This window comes from Rhineura floridana, chromosome 22 (genome assembly GCF_030035675.1).
Source record: "Rhineura floridana isolate rRhiFlo1 chromosome 22, rRhiFlo1.hap2, whole genome shotgun sequence".
NCBI lineage: Eukaryota > Metazoa > Chordata > Lepidosauria > Squamata > Rhineuridae > Rhineura > Rhineura floridana.
In genome coordinates this window covers 17,707,997-17,723,996 of record NC_084501.1, presented here as the reverse complement: position 1 = coordinate 17,723,996, position 16,000 = coordinate 17,707,997, and the positions used below count along the sequence as shown (strand labels likewise).

Sequence of the window (16,000 nt, the reverse complement as noted above, 5' to 3'; positions counted from 1 at the left end):
AGTGGGGGCGCGGCTACAACGGGAAGTGATTTAAGAGGAAGAAAGCGGTGGGGGCGCCCTGCGGCCCACAAGTTTGTTGTGGAGCTGTTCCGCGAGGGAAGGAGGCAGCCTGTGCCGCAGCCTGGGGATCCCCCCCCTCCATGGTGACGCCGCCCCGGTAAGAAGGGTAGATACGCCCCTTTCCTCTAGCCTCGCCTCTTCCTCGTGATTGACTTGAGGGCAATGATCCCCCCTCTCCCAACGACGCTGTATCTTCCCTCTGGATTTGGTCTTCCTCCTTTTTTTCTGTTTCCTTTTGCTTCTTGTGTGTGTGTGTGTGACAGGAGTGATAGGGATGGGGCTGTTCTCTTCAGAATCCTCGGGGCAGTCCTGCAAGGTAGGCCAGGCAGGGTGAGTAGGATCAAAAAAGAGCGAGAGGGAGGGTTTGGGTTGAATTGAGCTTTATGGCTGAGTGCGGGATTCGAACCTGCATCTCTTCCCAACTTGAGATCTCTGCATAGCAGTGGTTGCCCTCCTCCTGTTCTAATTAATTAGTTAAGTACATGCGTGGCTCCATTTCCTCCAAAGAGCTCAAGGTGCCGTTCGTTGTTCTTCCTCTAGGCCTCTCAAGTCTCAATTTTATCTTCACAACAGCCTTGTGAGGCAGGTTAGGTATGCTGCTTTACTTGGTGGATGTGTGAAATCCACCCTCTTCTTTCCCTGACAAGAAGCTTTTATTTATTCGTCTATCTTATTTGGAGCATTTTACTCTGCTCTTTAACTTTCAAAAAGTTTCTAGAGCGGGTTACAGATCGGTAATAAATCACAATCCAGTCCCTGTCCTCGGGCTTACAGACTAAGAGACCCAACACAAAAGAAAAAAAGGAGCTGGAGGGAAGAGCAAAACAAGCAAATTTGGGTCCGTTCTTAAAGCCGCACAGTAATGCTTACCGTGAGCAGCTGGAAGGCAATTCTCACCCAGAACCCTCCCTTACTTCTCCAGGAAGTGGAGAATTTGTCCTGCTGGACCAGATTAGAGTCCATCTAGTCCAGTGTCATGTTTCCAACAAGAGTAAGTCAAATGTTTTGACGAAGCCAGCAAGAAGGGTGTGAAAGCGACAGCCTTCCTATTGGTTTAGGCTGCAGTCCTAACTCTGCGTCCCTAGGGGTAAACCCACTGAATTAAATAGGACTTACTTCTGAGGAGACATGCTTAGGATTGTGCCGGCAACTCACTTTTAAATGGGATAAGACAAATTCTTGGAGGAGCAAGAGAGGTCTGCAATCTGCTTTCAGCAGTGTTAGTTAAATAGAAATTCCAGGCTCAGAGGCAATCTACCTCTAATACCAGTTGGTAGGGGGCAGACGGGGAGGGCTGTTTCCTTCCTAGCCCTACTTGTAGGTTTCCCAGGTTGGCCTGGTTGGCTGCTGTGGGAAGCAGGATGCTGGGCAAGGATAGCTCATGGGTCTGCTTCCCATCTGTGGCCCAATCTTGCATTCTTAAAGGGGGAGGCTGGGGTGAGGGATGCTCTTAGCCAGGGCTGTGGAGTCGGTACGTCAAACCTCCTCTATTTTTCTGCTGTCCGACTCCTTCATAAATGGCAAATGTATATTATTTATTTATTTTATTTAGTTATTATTTGATTTATATCCCGCCCTTCCTCCCAACTGGAGCCCAGGGTGGCAAACAGAAACGCTAAAAACACTTTAAGACATAAAAAGACCTTAAAATATATTAAAACAAAAAAATTAAATTATTAATCTTATTTTGAAGCTGGAGTCTGAGTCGGTACATTTCTTCCAACTCCACCCAAAATTGCTTCCGACTCCACAGCCCTGCTCTTAGCACAGGGCAAATGCTACAGAAAGGAGACTGAAAGGAAATCATAGAGCCTTTTAGCTGTGATGATGATCCTTATAGCTGTTTATTGTGTATCTTAAAACTCTTGAAATCCCGGCAGTTACCTCTGAATTCCTCACAAGAGGCAATGGCAGCGACCAGTTTGGCTTTTGGATTTGAGAAATTCATGGAGGGTAAGGCTGTCAGTGGTTACCGACCATGACAGCATTGTTCTCCCTCCATTGCCAAGAGGCAATATGCCTTTGTATACCAGTTGCAAGTGGGGAGCCTGCTGTTGCGTTCAAGTCCTGCTGTTGCAGAGGCCACTGTGAGAACAGGATGCTGGACTAGATGGGCCCTTCGCCTGATCCAGCAATCAGGCTCTTCTTACAATAATCTTCACAACATTCCCACTTTTGTTAACTCAGTATTAACATGAAAATAGCCCTGCTGGATTAAACAAATGGGCCCTCTAATGGGCATCCTATTCTCACAGTGGCCAACCAGATACCTATGGGAAACCCACAAGCAGGACTTAAACACAAGAGCATTTCCCCCCACCCTTCCCGTGGCTTCCAGCAACTGGTATTTGGAAGCATACTGCCTCAGACCAACATTCCCATATCATGAAAGCTAGTCTGAGAGAAGAGCGGCTTGCTCCAAGTCAGGTGTAGGGAACCTGTGGCCCTCCGGATGTTGCTGAACTACAACTCCCATCATCTCTAGCCATTGGCCGTGCTTGCTGCGGCTGATAGGAGTTGGAGTCCCAACAATATTTGGAGGGCCACAGCTTCTTCATTACTCTCTCACAATAGCTTATGGGAGATTGAAACCCTGAAGTGGTTGTAGAAAGCAAGGAGGCACAGTGACTTAAAGTGCTATGGAGATGGAGGAGAGAGGACTTCTGGGTGTTTGCACTGCTTCTGTGTTGGGTATCCTTGCACTTTTGCTGACCCATAGAGCAGGGGTGGGAGCGTTTTTCAGGCCAAGGGCTTCATTCTCTTTTGGGAGCCTTCCGAGGGCCACATGCAAAAGTGGGCAGACCAACAAATGTCAGTTTTACCTATGTACAGGAGACTGGTTCCTACACATAATCACACACACCTCTGTGCTCTCCCTCTAGATAGGCAAGAGGCGTGATCAGAGCTTAAGGAGACATTCTAGCCAGGCAGAAACACTCAAGGAGGGTGCAAAGCAGGGCGTGGACTGGGGAGAGTCCAGAGGGCCAGGTAGCGAGGCCTGGAGGGCCACACATCCCCTGCCCCTGAGGCTTCCCATCCCTGTCGTAAAGGAATCCCGTATCCTCTTTTTGGCAATGACTGCACTATTTTCTCCAGTGCCTGTTTTCTGCACTAGGTGAGTGTGCTGGAACTGGGGTTGAGCAGACGGTGGTGGTGGTGGGGGGGGGTTGTAATTCTGGCCAGGTACATGATTCTGACCCCATTGTGAAACTTACTTTTGCGGGTGGTATTGTTTTTTTTAGAAGGATGTGAGTAAGCAATGAGTAATATGCTGTGATTACAAAATATCAGATGTAGCCTTTCTCTTCTAGGCAGAGTTGCCTTTCTCCTCCTCCTCTCCCCCCCCCCCATGCTGGGTAATCTATGTATAACATGACCCAGGGGTTTAAAAACAGAAGGTCCAGGTAGCTATAGAGCAGGGATGGGGAATCTGTGGCCCTCCAGAGGTTGCTGGACTTTAACTCCCATCATCCCAGACCATTGGCTGTGCTGGCCGATGGGAGTTGCAGCCCTCCTGATGTTGCTGGACTCCAGGGTTCCCCCATCCCTTTTATAGAGGAATGAGTTGCATACAGATGAGATAAACAGACCTCAAAGGGGCTCTTGGCCTTGCCACCATCCTTTCAGCAGTGAATATTCAAATCCGAAGCACTGGCGTCTGATTCTGTGGGGTTTTCCAGCCTTGCGTGTGGCTGCCACTCCTTTGTGGATTTTGCTTACGCCCAAGCTGGCTTTTCCCAAATGTTTGATAATTGCAGCATGCTTTGGTCTGGATTAAAATTAGCAGGTGTGCTACACTGGTGGGGTTCCCCCACAAAAGGTTTATTTTAAGACTGTTGCCTTCCTTCAGAGGAGCCTTTGCCTCCTGTCTCTGTGAAGCTGCTTCATAAGTTCTATCCATTTCAGCCACTATTTGCTGCTGCAGCAATGGGGGAAGCCTTTGGCTCTCCAGATGTTGTTGCCAGCCCCAGCCAGTATGGCCAGTGGCCAGGGATGATGAGCGCTCTAGCCTAGCGATACCTGGAGGGCAGTGGGTCTCCCATCCCTGTCCCACGACGATTGGAGCTGAGCCTGCAAATCCTTGGCTGTGGTTTTCTAGTCAATGGTGCTCCTGTTGGATTCCTGTCGTAGATCAATCCGCTGTGGGTTATCGTGCCAACACCATCTGGTTGTGCAGTTGATGCCAGAAGCATCTCTGAATCATGTGTTTTCTGAGCTGTTTCCCCCCCCCCTCAAAATAAAGTCACCTTACTCTTGAACCCGGTGCCCTTCTCCTCCCACATAGTCCTACTACTCCAGCAGAGCTCTGACAAGCACTGAGTCAGGACATAGCTGAGGTGTGTGAAATGCCTTTTAGCAATTATGTTGGTGGACTCCATTCCAGGCTTATGCTCTTGGGGGACCTTGATGCCTGGCAGAAGGACTGCAGCTCAGTGGTAGAGCATCTGCTTGGCATGCAGAAGGTTCAGTCCCTGGTGTTTCCAGGTAGGGCTGGCAATGCCCTCCTGCTTGAAGCCCCAGAGAGCCATTCCCAGTCGGTGTAGACAATACCGAGCCGGAGGGGTCAAAGGTCTGATTCTGCTTGAGGCAGCTTCCTGTGTTCTGGTGTTCATTTGCAGCTACAAGGATCTCCACTAGCCAGGTCAGGGAAGGGCGATTGCCAGAAATCTTAAGAGATGAGTGGGGTGGGGGTGGGGATTTCCCCAGAAAACTTTCCAGTGTTTCATTCTTCTGTGGAAAACGTTTCATTTCATAAGTTCATTAGTAACAGTAGATGGATGCCAGCTGCAAAGTTAGGAAAGTTTGGCAGTTTCAAAAGCGTTCAGCTTTGTTTACTAAATACAGGTAAAATGATCGCATTAAATTAGATTGCTCTCCAAGGTCACATCCACACCATGCAGTTAAAGCATCATACATTTAAAGCACAGTTCCCAAAGAATCCTGGGAACTGTAATTTGTTAAGGGTGCTGGGAATTGTAGCTCTGCAGTTGGGGATTTGCATCTGGCCAGTGAATTGGTTCCTTACATCCCCAACCTCCCCCAACAGCCCCCTCCCGTGAGCAAAGTTTGACAGAATCACCCACCTGTCAATCTCCTGACAGCATAATGACATCAGGTGACAACTTCATTGGGGCTCCCTCTCAGCACCCATAAGCTGATTCAGCACTGAGAGCAGCTTCATCAACTGCACTAGAGAGCAGATCCAAGCCACATCTTTACCTGCTCCACACCTGACTTCACATGTGACATCGGGTGTTGGGTTGGTGAGGGTCATTTTGGGGAAATGGCCTTGCAGGCCTAATAAGGCCTACAGAGTGGAGGTTCCCCGTCATTGCTCTAGGGCAGGTGTGGGGAGCCTTTGGCTTTCCAGATGTTGCTGAACCACAGCTCTCCTCATCACTGGCCATGCTTGCTGCAGCTGATGGGGAACATTATTTGGCAACATCTGGAGGGCCACAGGTTCCCCACTCCTGCTCTAGGGCATAAAAAAAAATTCGATGCAAATTAGCTGAATTTGCATAGGAAAATCTCCCAATTTAAAACTTTCTGGAAAAGTCATGTTGCTGTAAGAGATCCGCTGTGTGGAATGGTGAGACAACACTTGGGAAGATGAGCCAAAGTTCTCCCTCCCTGCAAGGCAGGGATGGGGAGCCTGCAATGGCCAATAGTCAGGGGGGATAATGGGAGTTGTAGTCTAGCAACATCTGGAGTACTATGAGGCGCCTCCAAAAATATAATATTGCCCTTGAGCTGCTTGTGTATCTGTAACCTATCCGAGCTTGGAGGCAACATCACAGGAAGCCCCTTTTACGGAGTCAGACCATTGGTCCATCTTGCTCAGTATTGGCTACACCTACTGGCAACAGCTGTCCAGGGTTTCAGACGGAGGCTTTTCCCTGCTCTACTGAGAGATGCCAAGGATTGAACCTGGGATCTTCTTCGTGCAAAGTGATTTCTCTGCTATGAAGCTTACAGCACTATCAAAGTGCCATTCTTTTCTCTCGCTCTTTGACTGCATGTGTTTGAACTCTGTACAGGAAAAAAAAAACCCTTCCAGTGGGCGTGACAGGTAAAAGATTGAAAAACGAGGCAGATGGGAGTTCCTTCCCTGTCTACTTTGGTGGCTGGTCACCTGAGGGACCTCTGAGAACAAAGGAATGTCTGAGCGGCAGATTCGGGTTGTCGGTTGTGTTGTTGTCCAGCCCTGTCCAGCGAGGATTGGGAAATATCTCAGATTTCATTGCTTTTAAAATCGGCAAAGGGGGTGGGAGGGAACGGGGTGGGGGAGAGACGCAGTTTTGAGTTAGGGAGATTTCTCTCTTCTAGGAAGAGGAGGAGCGATTTCAGAAAGTCTGTCTTTCTCCCCCAGCCACCCCAGTGTTTCTGATCTTGTTTGTTCTTCATTTTAGATATGAGAGTTAGAAATGTCTGTGTGGATGTCGAGAAAATCCCTCGCTCCACCCTCTGTGTTCCATGTCAGCTTTCAGCAGAATAATCTGCTCCCCAATTCATATGTATGAGGGATGTCACCCACCCCCGTTTTTGTCGGTCAGCCGCCTGCGCGGACGAGCTCCTTCCTGACTTTGTTGAGTGCCAAAGGTGTACGCAGCCGTAACTAGGTTGTGGAGGGAGAGTGCCACGTCTCCCTTCGCTGGCCAGGGACGCAGGTTCGGAAGGAAGTGTGCTTGGCCTTCTACAGAGGTGCTTTGAATACACAGCCCGCAGTGGTGGTCTTCGGCTTATGTACATGCGGTTGGGGGCCTCTTTTGCGTGCAGCCCAGGGTCACGCGCGATGGCTGAAGTTGGTTACTCATTCCCAGTTCCTTATTGTGCGAAGGTTTGATACACAGCTCAGTCAGAGAACTCAGGGAATAAAAGAGAACAGAAGTTTATATATGTCTCTGAACCCCAAAGTAAGTCTTGGGGAACTGCATGTCATACATCTCCGCAACTGGGAAAACTCTCTCCTTTCGCGATGAACGATAATCTTCTCCAGTCAAGATTGCCACATTTGCACCATGTTCGTGAATGCACAATGATCTCAGATGATGATAATGAATGAGGAATGAAGGGCGTGCGTCTGGCAGTAAACTTTGGGCCGCCACAAAACATGCACCTACAGCTCCAGGACAGCATCTTCTACTACAATATGGCCTCAGTTGCATACAACCCAATGAAATTCAACGTCATTTATTGAGGACACTTTCCCGGAAGTGTGGATGTATGATTTCACTTATTTCAAGCCACCCCAATCTTTGAGCTCTTCCGTATTCTGACTGAGCTGTGTTTTGAACATTTAGTGCAAATGAGGAACTGGGAACCATCTTCAGCGTTGTGGGACATTTTTGAGCAGGTCTGGGGAACCTTTGGCCTTCCAGAAATTGCCGAACTACAACAGCAACAATGGCCAGGGGGCTGGGATGATGGGAGTTGTAGTTCATCAATATCTGGAAGGCCAAAGGTTCTCCGTGCCTGTTCTAGGGCAAAGTTTGGGCTTGAATATACCAAAAAAAGAGAAAGAAAACTCTTTAAATAGGAACTTAGGCAGCTGCTTTATACCGAGTTGGGCTATGGGTCTGTCTAGCTCAGTATCTACCCTGACTTCCAGGGCTTCAGAAAGGGGTCTCTCCCAGCCCTACTTGGAGATGCCAGGAATTTCACTCGGGACCTTCAGCATGCTATTCAAATGCTCTGCCTCTAAGCCATGACCCTTCCCTTCAGCGTTCCAAGTGCAGTAGTCGATACCAGGGGCCTGAACCCATGACAGCAGAACATTCCCGCTTGAAAGCACCATCCTGTAACCACCTTGAGCTATGCTTCTCCGGGCAATTGTAATGCCATTTTTTTAATGCGTGACTTCATTCAGTCCAGCGTTCTGGACCAGCAGATGCTTTTAGGAATCCCCCCCCCCACGTTGGGGAGAGATGAAACATCTCTCCCCTGTTTGTCCCCTGTGCAGCAGCTGTTCTGGGGTAGACTGCCTTTGAACAGACAGGCTCCACAAATCTATCCAAACCTCCCCCTCCCTTTCTCAAGCTATCTAAGCTGGCGACCTCCTTGTTACGTTCTTTTCAGTAGCAAACCTGGAGCGGCTGTGGTGCCCATTTTGTTCCTTTGGGGCAGCACTCAGGCTGCTCTGCCTGTGTATCCTCCTGTCGTCCTGCTTTCAGCCTGCCCTCCGTCCTTCCCTGGGCTTGGCCCCCTGGTAGACAGCTCATTAATCACCACTTGTTTACCAGGCTGGCTCTCCTGCCTGCCTTTTCCCTGCTGGCTGGTGCTCCTCCCTCAGAGCTCTCCTTATCTTCTCTCCAGTCTCTTTTCTGTAGCCAGGCTCCTTGCCTGGGGTGGGGTTGGGGGCACCGATAAAGGGCCTGCTTTGGCTCCAGCGAGACAAGGAAGCTGAAATCCTGTTTGTTTGCTTCCCTTGGCCCCTCAGCTGCAGACTTTATCTTGAGCTCTGCATTCTTCCTTTGGAGGTGATTGTGGAGAGGACCCGATCACCACATTAGCCCAAAGCTGGGACTTGCAGGCCAGACTCAAATGCACAGGGCAAGCGTCAACACCAGAGGCTCCCAAACTTTCCGCCATGCAGGCCACTTGAAAATTGCTGAGGGTCTTGGCAGACCACTTCATGATTTCCCCCCCGCCTGTTGCAGCAGTTTTAATGTGCTCTGCTACATGCTATATGGTTTTAATTGTATTTGTATGGCTTCTTTTATATCTTATATATTGCCTTATTGTATTCTATAGAATTCAAGTTGCAACACAATAAAATACAATATCAGAAATAAAAGAAGCAATTAAATAATGCAGGCATTAAATGCAGCGGATGTACCATCTCCTGTCTTCAACCACAGAACCACAACAGTGCTGCAGACCACCTGAATGAAGCTCGTGGAGCAGTGGTGGTCGTCCGTGGACCAGTTTGGGAACTCCCAATCTAAATTCCAAAGTGCCAGCCTTTAGTTACATAGCTCAGTAGGTAGAGCACCTGCTTTGCATGCAAAAGGTCCCAGGTTCAAGCCTTGGCATCTCCAGGTAGGGCTGGGAGAGGCTTTCATCTGGATGAATCCATAGCTTGGAAAAGTTACTTTTTTTGAACTACAACTCCCATCAGCCCCAGCCAGCATGGCCACTGGATTGGGCTGATGGGAGTTGTAGTTCAAAAAAGTAACTTTTCCGGGCTCTGGTCATGAAACCCTGGAGGGCTTCTGCCACTCACTGTAGACAACACTGTCCTTACTGGATAGAAGGCAGCTTCCTATGTTCCTGTTTAGCCCAGCCCTTTGCTCAGAATCATGAGGACTGGGATCTTCCTTTATTTTTAGGGGAAGGAGCCTAGCTTAATGCTGGAGCACATGCTGCACATGCAGAAGGCCTCGGGTTCAATCCCTGGCATCTCTAGTTTGAAAGACCAGGTAGCAAGCAATGGGAGAGATTCTCCTCTGCTTGACACAGTGGAGAGCTGCTGCTAGTCAGAGTAGACAGTACTGGACTGGATGGACAAATAGCTTCCTGTGTGGGATTGGTGCACTGACCTTTTTGGGTCCATGTACATGCTTTTACCCGAGTGTTAAGAAACCAGCTGCTCCTGCCTTGGGAAATTTACTCTTCTAAAACACCAGCATTTTCCTAAAAGGCAAAACAGGGTAGTTTGTTTGCCTAGTACAGAGACCAAGAAAATAAGCTGGTAAACAGGGACACTTGGAGCTTGTGCTTTCAGCAAGGGAGGGGGAGAAGTGTGGGAGAGAGTCTCATCCTCCAAGTTGCTAGATTTTTGAGATCCCTGGGCGGTAAAGGTGTTTGTGTCAGCTATTGAGGGCAAGTGAGGCCTCCTCTCTGCCTTTTTAAATTTCAGCAGGCCACTGCGAGGACTAAGCAACTGGAAGGGGGGGGGAACCCTAAGGAAGCTGAGTGTTTCTCAAGAAGCTGAACTTGCCCCCAGTAGAGCATTCTGGACTCCTGCAAGCCTTTCCTTACATACAGTCCTGACTTGCCGATTTTGTCCTAGGAACTTTGTGGCCTGGCTTTAAGCAGGGTTGGAAGTGGAGGCGTCTCCCATGCAAAACTCGATGGCAGCCCCTCGCCTATGCCACCCTCTCCCTCCAAACACCCTTGGTCTGCACAGAGCAGTGTTCAGCTTTCCAGGCGTCCATTCCCCCTCCTTCAATGATCTTCCACCTACCACCAGCCCTTTCCAATGTCCGCCAAGGCTTGGAGGGTCCTGGCTAATTCCCTCTTTGTCACTGAACCACAGGTTTCACTCCCGTGAAGAGGGGCCGTCCAGCATCTGCGCTGCCAATTATGGAGTACAGGTAAGGGTGGTTGCCTCTCCCTTCCCTGGGTGTGGTGGAGGGCCAGCAAGCTGGTGTGGTGGCGGGTTAGCCCCCTCTCTTCCTCACTTCCTTCATAGTGTGGCGTTAATCATCTTCCCATTCTCTGATGGCGTGTTGGGACTCCCATCCTGACCACGCTTCCCGAGGAAAACAAAGCTTATGTCCCCACCATACACTGAAAAACACATTTATATCACTTTAACAGTCATGGCTCCCTGTAGGGACTTGGAACCTATAGTTTACCCCTCTCAGAGCTACAATTCCCAGCACCCTTAGCAAACTACAGTACCCAGGCTTCTTTGCGGGGAGAAGCCATGTGCTTTCAACGTATGGTGTGGATGTGGCCCTGCTCCTAGGCGGGCAGCTACAGTGGCCTCTTCTTTCAGCAGAAACGACAAAGATTATTTTAAAAGATGAGTGGGGTTTGGGGAGAAGTATACAAGCTTTTGCGGGCTGGGACCACATTCCTCAGATGCAGAAGGGGATGGCAAGGGAGATAGGAATGAGGTAGGTCCAAGCAGGCCCACAAATTGCAAAAAGTCCAGTCAGTGACACTTCTGTGCCATGTGTGAATGTCTGCAAGGTGAGCACAGTGACTGTTCACAACAGGCAGTCATTGGTGGCTTTAATAGAGGATTGGACAAATTCTTGAAGGATAACAAGATCGTCAGCGGTTACTTAACATGATGGCTCTGTTTTTCCTCTACTGTGGAGGCAGGATGCCGCTGAATACTAGTTGCTGGGGATCACAGTTGGGGAGAGTTGCTGTTGCGCTCATGACGTCCTGCTTATGGGTTTCCCAGAGTAATCTGGTTGGCCACCATGGCAACAGGGTGCTGGATTAGATGGGCCTTTCGCCTGATCCCCCAGCTAGGCTGTTCTGGCTTTTTAACAGCCGCTCTAGCTTTGCTATGTTGATTGCCTCCTCTGGTGGGACACAAAATCCTGATCTTGATTCAGGCCTAATCAAATAGGATCAAACTTCCTGATCGGTTTGAGGGAGTAAACCCTGTGGGGTGGGGTGCAGCTCCAGGCAAATGCATGTAGGAATGTCTGGCAACAGGAGGCCCTGGTGCCAAACCCAGCTCTCTTGTGTCCCAGCTGTGCTTCTTTCGTCCCCTCCCTGAATTATCAGGCTTGAGCCAATGTGGTGTCACGGTTCAGAGCAGAGCGGCAGCACCTGTGAGTCCTGCAGATGGCATTGGACTCCATCAGGCCCAGCCAGCCTGACGGGGAGTTGTAGCCTGTCAACGTCAGGAGAGCCCTGGCTTCAGAGTGTCTGATGAGGACTGCGGAGACCAAGATTTGAATCCCCGTTCACTGAGTCACCATCCAGTCACTCTCTTTCCAGCCTAGCCTACATCACAGTGTTGTTGTGAAGATAAAAAGAGTAGGCGGCCGGGAGAAATACATGTGCCACCACGAGCTCCTTTGAAATCAGATAAATAAATAGAGGCGTGGAAGCTTGTTAGTTGCACAGTTGGGGGGACACTTGTGTGTCTGTCTGTTGGGCTACCCCTTGCAAGCAAATAAGTAGTTCAGAGTTCTCTGGGCTTCTTGAGGGCTTTTAAACTTTTATTTATTTATTTATTTTGGTGAGTGAACCCTTTCTTCCATTATGAAAAGCTGGCTTTTTAAAACGAATCCGAAAGGGACGGGGTGGAGTGGGGTAGGACAGAGTTGCCTAACTTCCTGTGGGATCTGAGCCTCCCCTCTCCAGGATGTTTCTCAAGATCCCTGCTGTGCCAGTGGCAACCTCTTTTTCTTTCTCCATCATTTTCTCTCTCTACTAACTCTGGGGTCTTGCTTTTGCGGGATAAGAGGGAGATGAGACCTCTGCAGAAAGGGGTGCTTGTGTCCAAACCTGGGGGGGGGGGGGGGGGGTGTGTGTGTGTGTGTGTGTGTGTGTGTGTGTGTGTGTGTGTGTGTGTGTGTGTGTGTGTGTGTGTGTGTGTGTGTGTGTGTGTGTGTGTGTGTGTGTGTGTGTGTGTGTGTGTGTGTGTGTGTGTGTGTGTGTGTGTGTGTGTGTGTGTGTGTGTGTGTGTGTGTGTGTGTGTGTGTGTGTGTGTGTGTGTGTGTGTGTGTGTGTGTGTGTGTGTGTGTGTGTGTGTGTGTGTGTGTGTGTGTGTGTGTGTGTGTGTGTGTGTGTGTGTGTGTGTGTGTGTGTGTGTGTGTGTGTGTGTGTGTGTGTGTGTGTTTTGTAGGCCCGCAGGCCCTTCTTTGGGAGAGGAGTCTTGCCCCTCTGAGCAAAGCTGCACCGTAAGAAATATTTACAATACATTTCTCTGCCTTTCCCCTTCCCCCCACCCCTCAATTTGGCTTCTTCGTCTGTAGCTTGCAGGCTGCAGCTGTCAGATGATTTCAATGCCTAGTTGGAAGGCCATAGTTCAGCAGCAGAGGATCTGCTTTGCATGCAGAAGGTCCTGGGTTCAATCCCCAGTATCTCCAGGTAGGACTGTGAAAAGACCCTTCCCTGAAACCCTGGAGAGCCACTGCCAGTTAGTGTAGACTATATTGAGCTACATGGACCAAGGCTGTTTCCTGTGTTCCTAGGTAACAGTTGGTGTGTGTTTTTTTTAAAGGGGGGGAAATGGCTAAGAGGAGCTGCATTCCCCCCCCCCTGCAGTTCAAATCTCACCTTTGTTGCTCTCTCAGCCTTCACCTTCCCCATCTGTGACATTCCTGTCCCTACCCTTACGGAGCTGTTGCAGAAGGAGCACTGAGGGAGCGTATGCAGGCAACCACTCTGAAACAGGTGTGGCGAACCTTCGGCCCTCTGGCTATTGTTGAACTACAACTCCCATCATCCCTGCCCTGTTGGCTGTGCTTGCTGGGACTGATGGGAGTTGTAGTTCAGCAACATCTGGAGGGCCAAAGGTCTCCCCCCTCTAAAGCTGTGGATCGACGCTTGAGCATTGTTAATGAAGAAGTGGGACCCGCAACAAAGTATTGCAGTAAAGGAGTATTTTCTTGTTCACCGTCCCAGTCAGCTATATTATTTCCTTTGCCTCCCTTTTTACATTTTTACACAGAGTTGGTCAGGATTCCATGGCTGCAGAACATGGACGTTGCAGCAAAGCCAATTTCAGCTAAACAGTAGGGCAGGGGTGGGGAAATTGTTGGGCCAGATGTTTATCTCCCTCTCACCACCCCTGTGGGCCATTTTTGACAGGTGGGCAGAGCCACCAGCCATTGAATCATCTGACATAATAATGGTGTTAGGTAATTGACACCTGTCAAAGTGCAGCGCCTTGCAAACGGCCAGCAACCAGCTTACATGGCATCAGGTACAGGACAGGTGGGCACGGCTTGGCCAAAAAGCGGCCTGGTGGGCCTGCGGACTGCAGGTTCCCCACCCTCTGCATTCAGAGAAACTCCCCTGACATAAGAGCTGTTCCACAGTGGGACATGTCAGATTGCCTTGACGGCTAGTCAGCTCTCCTGTCCTAGAGGTGTTTCAGAGGTTGGACGGTCATCTGCCAGGGATGGCTAGATCACTGAGATCATCTGGAGAAGCCCTCCTGACATCACACATTTGTTTAGTTTCTACGCAAACTAAAGCTTTTTAGTGTAACGGTACCAGTATTCTGAAATGCCAACCCCACTGAAATCATACGGGCGCCTACAGCTTTCATGTTTTGTCACTTACTGAAGACATATTTGTTTCACCAAGCATTTTCAGAGAATTTGATTCGTTGTTGGTCACCTGTCCTGTATAATACTTTAATGCTTTTATTGTACACCGCCATGACTTTTTTTGAGTGAGTTTGCAATTTACAAATATTCTTATAACATAAATACATTAACATTGTTGATGTACATTGGTACATGGTTCCTGCATCATGCTGGTGGGGATGGGGCCGTCCTGCATGACTTACTTCTGAGGCCCCTTCCAACTTTGGTTCTTACTAGCTGTGATAGCCCTCCCCCATATTCCGAAGCAGTCTACTTTCAGCTACTTGATATTTGGGACAAGCCACAGGGGGGCTGTTCTCTTTCATGTCCTCTTTGTGGGCTTCCTGCAGGCATCTGGCTGACCCCTTATCAGAAGCAGGATGCTGGGATAGACAGACTTTTGATTGGATCCTGCAGAGATCTTAACACTGTTATTATTTTTAGCCATGCCAGCTTGTTGTAGCACCTTTTCGTTAGCTGTGTGACAGTGCCAGCCAGCTAGACTTTGATCCATCTCTGTACTAGGAAGCATTGCCAGCTAAATCAGGGTGGGGAACCGTTTTGGCTCCATGGGTGATTTCTTTATTAGGATTGGCCTTGCTGGCCACATTTGACAAGAGGGTAAGACTCTTTGAAGCCTTGAAGTTGGGACTTAAGCACCTTGCAAGGTGCTGCTAAAATGAAAGTCCTTCTGAACCAAGCAGAATTTAACCCTTGCTCATCAGGTGCTCATTGATGGGACAGGTAGGTGTGGCTTGGGGCAAACTGGCCTCGTAGGCCAACTTGGACCCCTTGGCAGGCCAAGATTGGTCTGTGGGCTGGAGGTTCCTTCAATATGCTAGTGAAAAAGCTTGATCTTGTCAGAGAAGAAGAGCTTAGTACCATACCCCCCCTTCTGCACAGGTAAGAGCCAGGAAACATCCTTCAGCTGGCTTCAGTGTGCTTGCTCACTGTGTAGAATAACTACCCGCCACTAAACAGCTGCTGAGATGGGGAACCTGTGGCTCTCTTGTTGGACTACAGCTCCCACCCATCACTGACCATTGGCCATGCTGGCTGGGACTGATGGGAGCTGGAGTCCAACAACATTAGGAAGGTCACAGGTTCCCCCATCCTTGGATTATTTATTGGCTTGGATTGTCCTTTCCTGTTTACTTGGTTCCAGTTCTCTGTACAGCTTCTCTTGCTGCACCATGACCCCACCTTGTGGCTAAAGAGCACATTGCATCACAGCCCTGAATGCTGAGAAGAGAAGGTGGGCGGCTGGGAATTTCACAGGGACTAACATCCTGCCTTCCAAGATTTGGCTGGCGATGTTCAGAATGAATATGTGAACAAACACCTTTTCCGGTTTTCCCTCTTCTGCAAGGCCTTTTCTTTCCTCCTGATTTTTTCTCCCCCATGACCTGTTTCTTTCTAGACCTCCCTGTTTTCTGTGCCCTGTGGCCTCCTTCCCAACCCCCCCCCCCGTGTTTTCTGTCCCCTCATTCCCTATAAGCTCTCTCGGCCTCAGGCTTTGCCATCTCTGATGTGGGAATACAGCCCCGTCGTACAGGGCTGTTGTAGTAACCGCTCAGGTATTTCATGCTTTTCTGATTTTGAGACAGCATTCGAGATGACTTCTCCTGCCCCCAAGGTTCTGAATTATTTATTTATAAAGCTATTTGTATACCGCTATTTCGTCAAAAACAACAAGCTTTAAAAAAAACAAACAGCCACCACCATACAATAAAAACACAAAAAATACAATAAAAACAAGGGTCAGCTATTGGGAACAGACATCATCTTAGTTGCCTGCATAAGCCTGGGGGAATAGAAAGGTTTTCAGCAGGCGTTTAAAAGTTAGAACAGAAAGTGTGTGCTGATTCAGGGCTAAGTTAAATAGGAGCATAGGAAGGTGCCTTACACCAAGTCAGACCATTGGTCCA

At 49.2% G+C, this 16,000-nt stretch overlaps 1 protein-coding gene across 4 annotated transcripts in view; it reads left to right on the top strand.

Annotated features, from left to right (window-relative positions):
- The window catches only part of SHC1 (SHC adaptor protein 1), a 48,958-nt gene that overhangs the window by 3,738 nt on the left and 29,220 nt on the right, over positions 1-16,000 (top strand). For 2 of the 4 annotated variants that reach the window (XM_061606732.1, XM_061606734.1), the window contains one exon: positions 10,319-10,376. Coding sequence is in view for 1 of the 4 variants with exons in the window: in XM_061606731.1 (XP_061462715.1) it covers positions 141-157; positions 10,319-10,376 (75 nt within the window). In the remaining 3 variants the exon portion in view is untranslated. Of the gene's footprint in view, positions 1-4; positions 158-10,318; positions 10,377-16,000 lie in introns of those variants that run through there. The other 2 variants (XM_061606731.1, XM_061606733.1) reach the window with 2 other exon arrangements.